Source organism: Sus scrofa, chromosome 4 (genome assembly GCF_054392235.1).
Source record: "Sus scrofa isolate SSC_HxYL_T2T_F1_AM1 chromosome 4, Sscrofa_HxYL_maternal_Yorkshire_Landrace_v2.0, whole genome shotgun sequence".
In the NCBI taxonomy this organism is placed as follows: domain Eukaryota; kingdom Metazoa; phylum Chordata; class Mammalia; order Artiodactyla; family Suidae; genus Sus; species Sus scrofa.
The window spans coordinates 53041051-53058839 of NC_139386.1; the positions used below are offsets into that span (position 1 = coordinate 53041051).

A 17789-nucleotide genomic window follows, 5' to 3' on the forward strand; every position below is an offset into this window, starting at 1 on the left:
AAGGATCCGGCATTGCTGTGGTACAGGTTGCAGATACGGCTCAGATCCCACATTGCTGTGACTCTGGCTGTGGGCCGGCAGCTATAGCTCCGATTCCACCCCTAGCCTGGGAACTTCCATATGCCACAGATACGACACTAAAAAGCAAAAAAAAAAAAAAAAAAAAAGAAAAAAGATAAAAACACCACAGCAACCACAGCATAGCTTGAGATTAATAAGCAAGCCTCCAGCAAGCCCTGTATTTTGTTGCTATAAAACTCCATTTAAATTAGACCCCTCATCCCAACATTTTATGGAGTGCTGTGGACAACTCTCTTTTTCCCTAATGCAGAGCATTAGCGAATTTCATTCACTTTCTCGTAAGTTATGGCACAATTTTTAAAAATACAATATATCGTGACTTGGGAAATAAATCATTTTATTGCTAGATATTAAAATTTAGAGGGTGGAGCCCTTTAAAAGGTGTCATCTATGTTTCCCCCCATCTTTGAGAGTTCCTGCTAATCATTAAAAAGACTGAAAACAGATAGATTTAATTTACTAAAATAGCTAGAAAAGTCTTGTGTCAGTGTGTGGGAGTTCAAGCAACAGTTCTGTGAGTAATATCATTATAAAGAAAAGATCAACTAAATAAGCAGCCTTACATTTAAAACCAGTCGGTTTTTCTGCTTTTTATTTTTCATTAAAAAAATTGTGTTCTAATTCAATTATTTTGAACTTGGAAATGCACCTTTCCCTTTAAATAGAATGTTATACCTGGTAGTTATTTCTAGGTGAATCCACTAAAGACTTGTTGAACCCTCATCATTTTCCCTTTCTAGACTGTGATGCCTCCTCTGTCCTCTGTGTCATTCTCATTGTCATTCATACTAGAAACCCTGTGGTTTCATTTGCCTCCTGTCTGTTTTTTCCACTGATGTATCCCCATTCTTAAGGTATTGTTGCACAGGTATTCAACTCAAATTGTGTACCATTTTTGTAAGAATAATCCCTGTAATCATACTACTTAAGCAATTCTCTGTGTTTCTGTAATATCAAATGAATGTGTGGTAACAATCCATGTTGAAATTGCACTCTATTATTTTACATAATTAAGTTATATGGTATGTATTTTTATATAAAATATGTAGTATAATTGTAGACCTAAAATTATTCATCAGTATTAAAATAGTGTCTTAGGATTCATTTTCAGATGCCATAAATGCTTATATAATTTTAGACTCATTGAAATCAATTGTTTTTAAATTAAATAATTATATTCTCTTTTGGAATACAGACATCTGATGAATTCACTCTATAATTCTTGGGTGATTAAAAGGAATGATGCCAATTGTGGTAATTCCTATATTATGTGGAAGGAATTAACCATTTTCTAGTAACAAATTTAGGCATTACCCTAAATGGTGTATTATATAGCTTTTGACTTAATTAGCATTTGTATTGGAGAGATAGTAGTAAATCCTTATACTTCCCCCAACCAAAATGAGCTCATTATCATATGTTGCAATGATTCTTTGAAACTATTGATTGCATAACTAATTTTAGTAAGGAAGCTCACTTGAATTCCTTAATAAGTGGATTACTGTGTTATGCGTAAAAATGAATATTTAGCATGGACAGAAAAAGATAGCAAGGCAATAATAAGAATGAGTCTAATATGTTTTTATAAGGTTAATTGTAAGAAAGAATTTTTAAATTTTAGTTTATCTTTTTATGTGTCACAATGTTATGCACTGCATACTTGATAAGACTTGTAAGGTGATCTTTCTTTTTATTTTTGATGTCTCTCTATATATGTCTATTTTGATCTCTCATATATATGCATGTACATATGGGTACATGTATGTTTGTACATGTATACTGGATGATCCCAGTAATTCTGTTTAATTTATTTAAACCATGCCCAGAACTTTGTCTTAGATAAAATTAATGTAAGATTGAGTAAGCAGCTTTGTTCGAAGAACTATTATGAAATTGTAGTGGTATTTGAATGCCTGATTTTAGAATTGAAATATTTACTTAACTACATCAAGAACTATAAGCTTTTGGGCTTACTTATTCATATGTTTCATGGTTTTTATTCTTTCGTCAAAATTATCAAGTTAAGATTCTGTTCAGTTTGATTTGGATATAAAAGATAGATTCATTAGTACTTAAAATTTTTTTTTTCTTTAGTTTTGAATATACCAGTGGAACTCAAAGCATTATAGGAGGAATCAATCCATGTTTTGGTAGCTACAGAGCAATGGTGGATAGCTAAATGAGCAGGTCCTTAGAGCCCTATTCTGAAGGTAAAAGGTGAAAGCTTAAATAAGAGCTGACATTCTAGTTGAGCTTTTGTATACATTGTAGATCATGGAAGCTAAATACATTTATTCTCTGTGCTTGGGTTTTTAAGTACTTTAACTTTGCAATTTCAGCTTTGTGAAAAACACATGTGTCCATCCAGGCAGCTAGTGAGTTGATAGAAAAACGAAACTGGACCAGAGTGAGCTATCAGCCTGTCTACCTTTTGAGCCCTAAGTGAATTTACTTTTAAAAAACCTTCTTCATGATTATTGAATATGGCTCTATGAATACAAATGAAGCCTAAGGATTTTAAAGTAATAAAAATAAGCACATTTAAAAAATTTTAGAAAGATTACTTGGGACTACCACAATAGTACATATTACTCTTACCTTTCATTAGAACTTGGAAAAGTCTGAAAGATAGAAACGTATTTAATACATTATGCTAATTAATATTTTTCTAAGATTACTAATTCATAAGGCACAAATTACATATTTTGAGGGTTTTTCTCTTGATAAATGTAGATATGTGTACTTAGGATCACTATATGGCACAACCTCAACACCATTATATCATTGAAGAACTGCCTTCCTACAGCCCTACTATAGGGACATCAGGGGCATGGATTACAACTCGAAGGCACCTTTTGGAGTCATGCAGTGGGTAGCCCTACATTTTTTACATGAATACTCAACTATTTTTTTTTCTTTTTATGGCCATACCTGCTGCATATGGATGCTCCTGGGCTAGGGTTGAATCAGAGTTGCAGCTAAATGCCTACGCCACAGCCATGGCAACAATGGATCCAAGCCACATCTGTGACCTATGCTGCAGCTTGCCGTAACAGCAGATCCTTAATCTACTGAGAGAGGCCAGGGGTCAAAGCCACATCCTTGGACAGTGTCAGGTTCTTAACCCAGTGAGCCACATTAGGAACTCCATCATTATTTTTTTTTAACTGAAGCTAATGTATTCTATTTCATATATAGTGACTCAACATTACTACAGACTTTAGAAGCTTGTATCTATTTTATTTACATAAAACAGGATACTGTATTCTGTTGCTATCTTTGTTATCAAAATACTAGGAATATCCATGTTTTGAATAGCAAAGCGCTTAATGTCAAGATACAGGTCAAATTGAACTGAAACATGTTGACATAGATATCTGCATACTGTTAATGCAGCTGCTGCTTCTGCTGCTACTAGTACAAGAACTTCTTGATATTTGTAAAATAACAGTGTTAAATTTATAAGCTAAAAATAATAGCTGCTATAATCTGCCAGGAACTATTCTAAGTGTTTTACATGATTTAACTAATTTAATCCTCACAACTCAATAATAATACAATCACTTCATTTTGTAGAGAAGAAACTAAGGAAAAGAAAGAAACAGTAGCCTGATTATTAGTCAGGCTATTTATTAAATAGCACAGGGCTTCTGAGTCAGTGGAGCTGGGTGGGAACCCTGGCAATCTCTCTCTGCTTCTAACTTTCATAATAATAGATTTCAGATATTTTTCATTTTTAAGTTGAGTTAATTTAAATGAATGATCTGCCCAACAAGTTTAAAAATGCTTTGGAGTCTAAACAGTTAAATCAGTACTGCATATCGGTATTATATTTATGAAAATTTTGAAGTGGCACCATTATTTAACATTGAAATTACAAAATGTCTTTCTTGTAGCTCACCCCTCCCCAAGTGCTCAGTCCCTGTGTCTTTGTTTGCTTTCAAATGTCAACTTAAAATTCTTAGCAAATAAATCATTAATGAAGCACAAATAATGAGCTGTGCATTAACACAATGAAAAAATAACCATTTTAGCAATGGTACTTTCACAAAAAGCGCTACTTGAGAATAACAATACACACAGAGCAACCCCTCTTTCTTTTCCTATGGGGTAGTTACTACCTTAGGTAAGATAATCAGTCAAATTTACTTGTGCATGCAATTTAGCCCTCTTGCGTATAAAGGTAAATATGGGATTTATCAATTTGATACATGAATTTGACTAACATTTTGGTGCATGATAACTAGAAATTAATCTTAGACTCTACCTGAATAACAACATTAACAGGCAAATTTTACATGTAGTATTAGACAGCATTTTGTTCACTGATGAGTTCTAGTAAACACTGACCATTCTTTATATTCACTGAGCACTTTAAAAATTGTAAGAGAGAAGAGCCAAATGCTTATGGAATTAAATGGTTTAAGTATTTGAGATCACATAAAAATCCTAAAGACTTATTTAATTCAGATACTGTGTGTCATCCTCAGTGTCCTGATGTGCTATGATCATATTTTTTGAATTTTACATATTTTGATAATCACCGTGCCAGAATATTTGGAAACATATTGGTTAACATAGAGTGTTTTTTTCCTGACCAACCCTCACTAAGGGTTCTTTGAATTAAATCACTAGTTTATATCACATTATGTCTCTTCTTATATTTATTTCTTACATTTAAGCCATCTACTTTATGATTTATTTTTATATATATAAAGGCTTCCACACAAATGTCCATCTACACAGTAAGCATTCATTCAAGGCAGAGAGCTGTAAGAGTTACAAAGTCGTCAAGAAACACAGAGGATAGTGGGGGAGATGAGGATGTACCAAAAAAAAAAAAATTAAGACTTAGTTCATTTGCTTCATGTTCCTTATTATACCCTCTGGTCTGACTCACAGACTAGTGGAAAATAGACATATACACATTGGAATATACACTATAATCATGCTGAGATGAGATGGCAAATGGTACCTGTGTGAGTTGAATGATGAAGGAGGGTTGAGATTGTCACTGTAAACAAGGAGGGAAAAGTATTCCAGACAGAGGTCACTGTATATAAAGTTAGAAAGAGATTTGGTTCTGTAGGAACCTGTGTGGATCTTGGGAGTAGGGGGACCCTTGCCAAGTAGGCCTGAATAACGTTTTTATAAAAGCATTTCATGCTCAAAACATGGAGGAAGCACATCTGTGCTTTGAAGAGATTTATCTCTAGGAGTGAGAAGTAGGCATTAGTGAGAGCGAAAGAGAAATTTTGGAGGCAGAGGAGACTACATCATGATTGATTGACTATGAGGTGAGATCAGTGGAGGATGTTACCTGGATAGCTGGCTTAGGCATTAAAGACCTTTAGCTGAGATAATGCATCAGAAATTGGTGCAAGTTTGGGGCAAGTAAATCATAATTTTCGAATTACATGCAAAATTAGAAATGATGACAGAATAGCTAGATGGAGATGTGAGAACAATTAGCCCATTATTTTGTAACTTTTTCAAAAATCATGTATGTCTTACCTGTAGACTGTGAGCTCACCAGAGCTCTCACCTTATCTTTTTATTAACACATATTTTCATATATATCTTAGCATATCATAAAAGCTTAAAAATATTGTAAGATCAATGGATAAGGATAGAATGAGTGCATAAATACATAAATAGTTGGAACATAAGGAAAAGTTTTATGAAATGGGCAAAAGATAAAGAAATACATAGGAAATTTAGCAGAGATATCTTTCAGCACAGAAATCTAATATCTATCCTTAAAACCCCTGCCCTTTGGAAGACACAATGCCTCATTGAGAAAACTTTCACTGGATTCAAGGTATGCATGACTTTAAGCATCTTTTAAATGCTGTGGGTTATACAGGTACTGGGAGTATATAGATCTTCTTGCTTCACTGTTTCACAGTCTAGTGAAATATTTCTCAATTTTAGCGACCTGGGATGCTTTGGGTGTATTAGTTAAAAGTAAAGGGTCTCCAGTCTCCACTCCAGAGACTTCAGTTCCATAGAATTGAGTAGTCCTCTAGGCGTTGGATTTATAAGACATCTGATTTGGTTTGGAGACTTTAATAAAAGGAAAGGGTGATTTTCTGAAGTAACTCTAGAATGCATCATGAACTAGGATAGAATTTAAGTATGGTAACTCTGATGTCTACATTATTACTGGCAGCAGAATAAAAGAGGATAAACTTAAAATACTTATCAGAAAAGCATTGTCTCTCTTAAAAAGTAAAAGGCATGGTTTCATAGTTGCATGATGTTATTCTCACCGTTATAAAAGCCGGTTAGCTGATTTATCCATGTAATGTAAACTATTTCAGTGATTTTCACGATAGGAACATCTTTATACAGTCATCCCTGTAGTCAATTATTTTCCATTTAAAGAATATAGAAATTAAGTATTTGATGAGGTACAGTAAAAAATTGATTCTTTTCTCATTTCTACTTTCTGAAGCATGTAACACCATGAATATTCTACTGTAGCTTTGTAATTTTTAAATTAAATGGACTAATGAATGATAAAGACACTTTAGGAGTCAAAAGAGGAGTTCCCGTCATGGCGCAGTGGTTAACGAATCCGACTAGGAACCATGAGGTTGCGGGTTCAGTCCCTGGCCTTGCTCAGTGGGTTAACGATCCGGCGTTGCCGTGAGCTGTGGTGTAGGTTGCAGATGCGGCTCGGATCCCGCGTTGCTGTGGCTCTGGCGTAGGCCGGTGGCTATAGCTCCGATTGGACCCCTAGCCTGGGAACCTCCATATGCCACAGGAGCGGCCCAAGAAATAGTAAAAAAAAAAAAAAAAAAAAAAAAAGAGTCAAAAGAGAAACTACTCCAAATCATGAAAATCTATCTCCTTAGACAAGAAGAAAGGCTACATAGAAAACCTGACAATGGAAATGAAACTCTCTAGAAAATGTTAGACAACTGTATCTATATAAGTATTAAAATTAATAAGACAGTAAGTTATTTTCCCAATATTAATATTTAAATTTATGTGATGCTAAATTTCATATTCAGAAAAAAGTTTTCTTAATCATTGAATGTGGTTATTATTTAAGATTCAAAGAAGGGAGTTCCCATTTTGGATCAGCAGTAGCAAACCTAGCTGGTATCCAGGTTCCCTCTCTGGCCCCACTCAGTGGGTTAAGGATCCAGAATTGCCGTGAGCTGTGGTATAGGTCGCAGACATGGCTAGCATTTGGCCTTGCTGTTGCTGTGGTGTAGGAAGGCACCTGCAGCTCCAATTCAACTGCTAGTCTGGGAACTTCCATATGCCACAGGTGTGGCTATAAAAAGAAAAAGGAAAAAAAAGATTCAAAGAGAATGGCTGTTATTTGGAAATTGGGGTAATGCTTAAAGTGTAAAGAAAAAAATGGATAAAGGCAAATATTATTTAAACAATTTCATTTTAATAAGCTAGAAGAGAGTAGCATATATCTTCTTGACTCCTGGAATTTAAGGTCATGAAATAGCTTTTTAAAATTCTTGAGTATTAAACCTGAAAGGAACTTTAGTGATGATTTATTTTAAAAAGTCTCATTTTGTGAATGAGACCTATTCAAGGTTTTATGTCTTGGAAGATTCTAGTTAAACTTTCAGAATACATCAATCTACAGTTAGCTCAAAAGGAAATAGGAAATATCTAAAGGATTTGAATTATAAGCTAGTGATTCTTGATAATTCAGGAAGAAGTATGCTTTCTACTTAGATTTAAATTGCAAGAACATTGGCAAAATTTTCCTTTATGTTTTCCTCTTTTCATTATCACTGTCATAACTTCTCAATTGATTTCTTTTTGAAGTTAATGACTAAATTGTTGGTAAATAACTGGAGAAAACTGGATTTTTTTTTCTTTTTTTTTCTTTTTTCTTTTTTTTTTTTTTTTGCAGCTGGATGAAGAAGCCTCGATGTGGTGTACCTGACCAGACAAGAGGTAGCTCCAAATTTAATATTCGTCGAAAGCGATATGCATTAACAGGACAGAAGTGGCAGCACAAACACATCACTTACAGGTATAATAACTAATGATGAATTACTTTTTTATTTTCATTTTTCACAGCTGTTTATTTTGACGTTTTATTTGAGATCTCAAGCACATTGACTACATGGTAACATATAGTGATGTGATGTTACCTAAGGAACCAAAAATTACAATTGAGAAGAGAATAAATCATGCATTTGGCGGCCTTGTAGACATTTCTTGAAATACACGGTTCTTTTGTAAACCATATTATCAAGCTTCCTGAATGAATACTAATGTTCTAAGAGACTTTCATATGAGTAATTTAACACATAATATTCTTTAACAAGTATTCATAATCTAAAAAAATAAAATAATGAAGTATATACATAACTGTAAGTTAAACGTCTTTGAATATTAAATAACAATGTCAATGCAATCATTTTGCTTTCTGTCTTTTTAGCAACAATGCAAATGGATTTTCCTTTTTGTCTCCAGTGAAGGATGCCTACAGGATGTCAGTGTCTTCCAATCTGGAGTGGCAGTTGCTGCCAGTGGAGATGTTCATATTTATTCATTAATTAGTTGAACAATGTGTTTATTGAGTCCCAGTGTGAACAAAGAAGAGTGCTAGGTACTAGGAATGTGGCAATAAATAAAACATAGGGATTCCACTTGTCCTCATGGAACTGTTATGAAAGGGAAGGAACAGGATGCAAGAGAACTGTAAACCATGGTCATTTAAACCAATTTAGAAAACCAGGAGTGGTCTCCCTTCTGTCTTGAAAGTAACATGGAGTATTAATTGGAAATTCCCCTTATGATTCCATTAATAGATACAAAAATATGTTCAAGAAAATTAAACCTCCATTAATGATAACTAGGAATCAGAGCAAAGAAGGAAACTTACTTTATCAGAAAAGTAGAATCTACAAAATTCAAATCTGTAGCTTCATAGTATATTTCACATATAATGTGGACAGTATAGTGTGAAGTGTTGGCAATAATCTGTCAAGGAAAACAACAAAAAGGTACATGTTACCTCTGCTTCTATTCAACAAAATTGTACAACTATTTGTAAAGGAATAAAAAGTAAATAAAGATATAAGGGTTTGTAAAGAAATAAACTATCTTGACAGAGCTTCCCTGCCTGTCCGCTTGCACCTCTCACAAGCGTCCTATCTTAATAAATCTATTTCTTGCCTATTAAAAAAAACTATCTTTAGTCATAGCTGTATCACTTTCTATAGAAAAAGCCCAGAATAAACTCTAGATAAGTTTTTAGAAGTAATAAAAAAAAAATCCTGCTCTTAAGAAAGTTAATAGATTTTAATTTTAGAGCAATTTTAGGTTTACAGAGAAGTTAAGCAGATAATATGGAAATTCTCCCCACCCCCCCCATACACACTCACCTGAAGTCTACCATTATGAAGATCTTAATTAGTGTGATATAGTTGTTATAGTTGTTGAGCCAGTCTTACTATATTATTGACTAAATTCCGTAGTTTACACTAGGATTCACTCTGTGTTGTAGTAGTTGTGTGCACTACTTTTGGCTAAAATGTAATGCTTTATAGCATTACAGTATCATAGAGAATAGGCTCACTGCTCTGAAAATCTTTTGTTCCGTCTATTTATTCCTGTTCTTCTCCCCCAACCCCTGAAATTATGATTGTCTTTATAGTTTTGCCTTTTCTAGAACGTCATATACCTGGAAACATACAGTTTGTAGCCATGTCAGACCACCTTCCTTTACTTAATAATACATACTTAGGGTTCCTCCATGTCATTTCATGACTTGATATATAATTCCTTTTTATTATAGAGTAATATTCCATTGTATGGATGTACAGTTTGTTTACCCAGTCACCTATTGAAGACCTCTTGGTTGCCTCCAGTTTTGGCAGTTTATGAATAAGGCTGGTATAAACATGTATGTGTCGGTTTTTGTGTGGGCATTACTTTTCAGTTTATTTGGATAAATACCTAGGAGTGTGATTTTGCTGATCATATTGTAAGACTATTGTTAGCTTTTTAGGAAACTACGATACTGTCTTCAAAGTGGCTATATCATTTTGCATTGCCACCAATAATGAATGAAACTTCCTGTTGCTCTGCAACCTTGTCAGGATTTGGTGTTGTCAGTGTTCTGAATGTCACCATTGTAATACATGGTATCTCATTGCTGTTTTCATCTGCAATTCCCTAATGACATATGAAGCTGAGTATATTTTCATATGCTTATCTGCAGTCTATATATCGTCTTTTGTGAGGTGTCTGTTTTGATCTTATGACCAACTTTTGAGTTGCTATTTTAAGGCTTCTTTTTATATTTTGGATTACAAATCTTTTATCAGATATGTTTTCAAATATGTTCTCCCAGTCTGTATCTTGACATTTCATTCTCTTTTCAGTCTCTTTGCAGAACAGAAATTTTCATTTTAACAAGGCTCAGCTTATCCATTATTTTCTTTTTCCCTATTGTGATTTTGGTGTTTTATAAAAATCATTTCCAAACCTAAACTAAGGTCACTTAGAATTCTTCCTCTGCTACCTTCTAAAACTTTAATAATTTTGCACTTCCATTTAGGTCTGTGATCCATTTTGAGTTCGATTTTGTTAAAGATGTAATGTCAGTGTCTAGATTCAGTTCTTGGCATGTGGATTTTGTTGTTACAGCACAATTTTTTGGAAAGACCATCCTTTCTCCATTGCCTCTGATCTTTCATCAAAGATCAGTTGACTATGTGTGTGGATAAATTTATGGGCTCTTTATTTTGCTTCACTGATTTACGTGTCTATTCATAAACCATAATCACACTTTCTTGATTACTGTAGTTTTATAGTAAATATTAATATCAGATAGTGTCAGTCTTCTGACTTTCTTCTTCTTCTTCAGCATCATGTTATGTTTTTGGAGTCCCTTGCCTTTATACATAAACTTTAGAATCAGTTTGCCATTATAAGCATCCCTCAGGTATTGTGGATTTGGATCCAGTCCAAGGCTATCAAGTAAATATAGCAGTAAAGCAAATATCATGAAATTTTGGGTTTCCCGATGCATGTAAAATTATGTTTACACCATGCTAGAGTCTGTTACGTGTACAACAGCATTATATCCAAAAGCAAATGCATGCCTTAATTAAAAAACACTTTACTGATAAAAAATGCTAACCTTCAGTTGTTGATGGCTGTTAACTGCTCAGGGTGGTGGTTGGTAAAGGGCAAAGTGGCTGAGGCAATTTCTTATAATAAGGAAAACAAAAGGGAAGTTTGCTGAGTAGATTGACTCTTTTGTGAATGATTTCTCTGTAGCATGCAGTACTGTTTGACAGCAGTTTATTCACAATAGCACTTCTTTCAAATGGAGTCAATTTTCTCAAACTTTGCCACAGCTTTATCAACCAAGGTTATGTAATACTCTAAATCCTTTGTTATTTCAACAATATTCACAGTGTCTACCAAGAGTAGATTCCATCTTAAGAAACCACTTTCTTTGTTCATCCTTAAGAAGCAACTCATCATTTAAATTTTTATCAAGATATTGTAGCAATTCAGTCACATCTTCATTCTCATGTTTCATTTTAATTCTCTTGTTATTTCCACCACATCTGCAGTTACTTCCTCCACTTTTCTTAAACCACTCAAAGTAATCCATGAGGATTGAAATCAATTTCTTCTAAACTTGTGAATATTGATATTTTGACCTCTACTTATGAATTACAAATGTTCTTAATGGCATATAGAATATGAATTCTTTCCAAAAAATATTCAATTTACTTTGCCAAAATCTATCAGAGGAATCACTATCTATGGCGTCTATAACCTTAAAAAAATGTATTTTTCAAATAAAAAGTCTCAAAAGTTGAAATTGTTCCTTGATTTATGGGCTACAGAATGGCTGTTGTGTTAGCTGGCATTGCGACAATATGATTCTTGATACATATCTCCCTCAGAGCTCTTGGGTGTCCAAGTGCATTGGCAATAAGAAGTAACATTTCGGAGTTCCCCTCTGGCACAGTGGTTAACGAATCCGACTAGGAACCATGAGGTTGCAATTTTGATCCCTGGCCTTGATCAGTGGGTAAAGGATCCGGTGTTGCCGTGAACTGTGGTGTAGGCTGCAGACGTGGCTAGAATCCCACATTGCTGTGACTCTGGTGTAGCCTGGTGGCTACAGTGCCGATTAGACCCCTAGCCTGGGAACTTCCATATGCTGTGGGAGCGGCCCTAGAAAAGACAAAAAGAGAAAAAAAAAGTAACATTTAGAAAGGAATCTTTTCTTCTGAGCAGTATGTTCAACAGTGGGCATTAACTTCTCTCTACCTATGAAAACCCTGGATGACATCTTCCAATATAATAAGGCTGTTTCATCTGCATTTAAAATTTAATGTTAAGAGTTGCAACCTTCATTAATTATCTTAGCTAGATCTTCTGGATAACTTGTTGCAGCTTCTATATTAGCACTTGTTGCTTCACGTTGCACTTTCACATTATGGAGAGAGCTTCTTTCCTTAAACCTCACATACCAACCTGTGTTAGCTTCAAATATTTTTTGATATGATTTTTAGTTTTTTCATTATAGTTGATTTATAATGTTCTGTCAATTTCTACTGCACAGCAAAGTGACCCAGTTTTTCTCACATTATCCTCCATCATGTTCCATAGCAAGTGACTAGTTATAGTTATCTGTACTATACAAAAGGATCTCATTGATTATCCACTCCAAATGCAATATTTTGCAACTATTAATCCCAAACAAAACTTTCATTGCAAAAGATACATGTACCCATATGTTCATTGCATCACTATTCATAATAGCCAAGACATGGAAACAACCTAAATGCCCATCTACAGATGAGTGGGTTAAGATGTGGTATATATACATGATGGAATACTACTCAGCCATAAAAAAGTTCAAACTTTTCTTCTGCAGCTTCTTCACTTCTCTTAGCCTTCATAGAATTGAAGAGAGTTAGGGCCTTGCCCTGAATTAAGCTTTGGCTTAAGGAATGTGTGGCTGGTGCAATCTATCCAAACCACTAAAACTTTATCCATATCAGCAATAAGGGTTTTTTCTTTTTATCTGTGTGTTTATTGGAGTAGCATTTTTGATTTCCTTCAAGAACTTTTTGTGTGCATTCATAACTTGGCTAACCATTTGGTACAGAGGCCTAGCTTTTAGTCTGTCTTAGCTTTTTGACATATTTTTTTCACTAAGATTAATCACTTATAGCTTTTGACCTAAAATGAAAGATGTGCAATTGTGTGAGGGGATACACAATTCAGGCATCACCTTGCCCTCTTTCATAACTGATACTAGTAATTTGTGTCTTCTCTCCTTTTTCATTTGTTAGTCTCACTAGAGATTTACCAGTTACATTGATTTCTTCAGAGAAATGGCTTTATTTTTTTAAATTTTCTGTTTTGTCTTGAAATTATTTTTATTCTGTTTGCTTTTTTCCCCTAATTTGCTAATGTAGAAGCATAGAATATATTTATCTTTATTTTCCTCTAATATGAATTTAGTTCTACAAATTTTATTTTAAATACCACTTTTGCTGCATTGTAAAAATTTTGTTGTGTTTTCATTTTAATTTAGTTCAAATAATATAAAATTTTCCTTGAGTTTTTTTTACTCATATTTTATTAATAAATGTGTTGTATCCTTAAGCATTCTGAGATTTTCCCACTTATCCTTGGTGAATATTCCATGTGAGCTTGAGAATAATGACTATTCTGCTGGTTTTGGATAAAATGTCTATATGTATTAATTAGCTCAAGTTGATTAATGATGCTGTTCAGCTCAGTTGTATCCCTATCTATATTTTATCAGCAAGATCTGTCAATTACTGATAAAGGGGTGCTGCATCTCCAATTATAATTATACATTTGTCTATTTCTTCTTACACTTCTATAGATTTTTGCCTCATGTATTTTATTACTGTTGTTAAACATACACATTATGATTTATTATGTCTTCTTGGAATATTCATACCTTTATTATTACATAATGCCCTTCTTTATATTGCTGGTAGTTTTCCTTGCTCTGAAGAAGTACTTTTCTGTAAATAATGAAGTTATTATGTTTTTCTTTTGATTATTGCACTATGATATATTTCTCTTTATCACATTTATTTTTAATCTATCAGCATCTATATATTTACTATGGGTTTCTTGTACACAATGTATAATTTTCTATCTTGTTTTATTTGATCCACTTTTGTGGTCTTTCCATTGGTATATTAGGTCTATTCACATTTCAAGTAATTATTGATATATTTAGTTTATATCTAATATATTTGTAAATTTTTGCTGCCTTTGCTGTTGTTTTTTGCTTTTATTTTTTGTCTTCTTTCTTTTTATGCCTTCTCTGAACATTTTATATATATATATTTTCCGTTTTCTATTAGCATATCAACTATAGTCTTTTAACATTTATGTTAGAGATGCCTAGAATTTTCTGTATGCTTAACAACTAATCTAAGTGTACTTTCATATAACCCTATACCACATCACAGTTATTACAGGTACCTTATAATAGAGAAATCCTAATTTTTTCCTCTTCCCCTATAATATTTGGCACATTTTCACTTATACATAGTCTATAATTACCCAATATATCATTTACATATTATTTTGAGCAAACAGTTTTGTTACATCAATTAAAAATAATTTTATTTTACTTTCATGTATTTCTTCTTTAATACTCTTACTTTATATAAATAAATTGGATTGGAATTTCTTTTTTTTCTCCTTTTTACCGCTACACCTGTGGCATATGGAAGTTCCCCATCCTGGGGCCAAATTGGAGCTGCAGCTACAACCTATGCCACAGCTGCAGCAACACTGGATATGAGCTGCATCTGAAACCTACGCTGCAGCTTATGGAATGCTGGATCCTTAACCTACTGAGCAAGGCCAGGGGTCAACCTAGATCCTCATATGATGGGTCCTTAAGCTGCTGAGCCACAATGGGAACGCCATGGAATTTTTAGTGATGTTTTCCTTCTCTTTATAAAGAATTTTTTAAAAGTTTGATACAAGGACAATCTTCTGGCAACCTATTCCCTCAGTTTTTCTTTGTCTAAGAAAGTCTTCTTTCTCCCTCACCTTTGAATGATATTTTCATTAGATACATAATTCTAGGTTGATGGTTTTATTCTTGGAACATTTTAAATATTTCACTTCACTTCACTCTCTTCTCCCCCCCACCCAGGTTTATTAACATATAATTGGTATGTAAATTGACATATAATTGGGACATAAGTTTAAGGTATGCAACAAATGCTTCGATATTTGTATATATTATGAAATGATTACCACAATAAGTTTAATTAACATGCATTACTTCACATGGTTGACTTCTTTTTTTCTTCTTGCATAGATGGTTTTTGAGAAGTCTGATTGAACTGGTGTCTTTTGTTCCTTTGTAGATAAAATTTTTTTCCTTCCTCTCTGGCTGCTTTCAAGGTTTTCCCTTTGTCTTCAGTTTTCTGCAGTTTGGATATAATATGCCTATGTGTAGATTTTGCTCTCTGAAAATCCTACATCTGTGATTCGTTATCTCTTATTATTTTAGAACATTTCCAGTTGTTGTTTTAAATACGTCTTCTGTTCCTATCTCTCTTCTCCTTCTAGTATTCTCATTGTTATGTTGCACTGCAAAAAATTACTGATGTATAGTTTATTTATAATGTCTGAGTTTCTGCTATACTATACAACAAAGTGATTCAATTTTATATATGGTACATATATACTATATATTCATGCACATCAGTGCATATAGGTACATAGTATATCTGTATATATGTGTATTTATATCTATATATTATTTTTCTTATTCTTTTCCTTTATGGCTTATAACAGAATATTGAATATATTTCCCTGAACTCTACAATAGCACCTTGTTGTTTATCTATTTTAGTTGTTTGTATCTGCTAATCCCCAAATCCTAATTCATCCCTCCCCCACCTCCATTTCCCTCTGTGACCGTACTCTTTTTTTTCTATGTCTGTGAGTTATATTGCACTTTTAAATGTCCCACAACCCTTGGATGCTCTGTTTTCATGCTTTTTTTCTTTGCTTTTCAGTTTGAGAAGTTTCTATTGAGTTATCTTAAAGATCACTGATTCTTCCATTGATATCTTTAGTCTCATTATGAGCCCATCTGAGACATTCTTCATCTCTCTTGATATTTTTATTTCTATCATTTTCTTTTCACTCTCTTATATTTTCCATCTTTCTGCTTGTATTACCCATGTGTTTTTTCATGTTGCCTACTTTTTCCATTAGAGCCCTTAAAAGACTGATCATATTTAATTTAAATTCCTGTTCTGATAATACCAAAATCTCTGCCATTGTCTCTTTAGTCTGTGTTTTCTTTTGCCTTTTAGCATGCTATTAACTTTTGTTGAAAGCCAGACATGATGCATTCAATTGTGGAAACTGAGGTATAAGCATTTAGTATTAGGTTTTATGTTTATTCGGTTAGGAATTTGGCTGTTTAATGTTACAGCTGAAGGTGTTTAGAAGCTTCAGTTTCTTCTGTCCTGGTTTTTGTCTCACCTGTTGTCTCTGAATTTCTTTAGAAACTCTTTCATAAATAGGTTTTGTATCTTGCACCCTTCTTATTTGTCATCCACTGTTATTATCCACTGATCCCTGATGGTACAGTTTAAAGTATTATGGAGAGTAAGCAGTCTTTAATCCTGTGATCAAATCTCACTGTTTTTGTTTGTTTGTTTTAAGTGGATTTGACTTATGAAGCTGTTAACTCAGAATAGTTATCTTAGCCTTTTAATTTTTTTTTTCTTTTATCATATGAATCAGGAATGACTCAGGGACTTTTGCTCCTGGTAAGCTGTGATTCTTTGTATTCATCTATCTTTCCAATTTGGGGGCAGTTTGCCCTATGACTACAGTTATCTGATGGAGCTAAGAATTGTTCATTTTGTGTTTGCTCAACTTTTTTTCTTGTTGTGAGGTTGGGAATGACAACTTCCAATCACTTTTCATGTCAGAGAGTTTTTACAAGACCAATGTACAATGTACACACACATACACATACCACAGTGTATAATCTTTACAAAATTATCATTTAAAATAGACACAAAAATATAAGAGTGAGAATAAATCTACAAAATATGTGTACACCCTTTACGAAGAATATTAGGAATCTTTTTTTTTTTCCTCTTTTTGCCATTTCTTGGGCCGCTCCCACAGCATATGGAGGTGGAGGTTCCCAGGCTAGGAGTCTAATCGGAGCTGTAGCTGCCAGCCTATGCCAGAGCCACAGCAACGCAGGATCTGAGCCACGCACAGCTCATGGCAACACCAGATCGTCAACCCACTGAGCAAAGGCAGGGATCGAACCCACAACCTCATGGTTTCTAGTCAGATTCGTTAACCACTGAGCCACGATGGAAACTCCAAGGAATCTTTTTTCTTCTTTTTATGAACTAAAAGACATAAAAAAGACCAAAAATAAATGTATAGATATATTTTGCTCTTAATAAAAAGATAAAATGATGGTTCAAATATTTCACAAATTCAATGCAATTCTAACAAACTCTCAATAATATTTTTTGTATAATTAAAAAAAGACTTAAAAATCTTTGCAGATTAGTGAAGGCCTAATATTGATCAAAATGTTCTCACCTACTAGATATGGATACTTACTTTAAATCAAAGATAAATAAGGCAATATGTGGTGTTAGCACAGAGATAGATAAATAGTCCAACAG

At 33.6% G+C, this 17789-nt stretch overlaps 1 protein-coding gene across 2 annotated transcripts in view; it reads left to right on the plus strand.

Moving 5' to 3' along the window:
* Positions 1-17789, plus strand: part of MMP16 (matrix metallopeptidase 16) — a 310756-nt gene that overhangs the window by 146504 nt on the left and 146463 nt on the right. For both annotated transcript variants that reach the window (XR_014843025.1, XM_001926617.7), the window contains exon 3: positions 7973-8095. Coding sequence is in view for 1 of the 2 variants with exons in the window: in XM_001926617.7 (XP_001926652.1) it covers positions 7973-8095 (123 nt within the window). In the remaining variant the exon portion in view is untranslated. The remainder of the gene's footprint in view (positions 1-7972; positions 8096-17789) is intronic.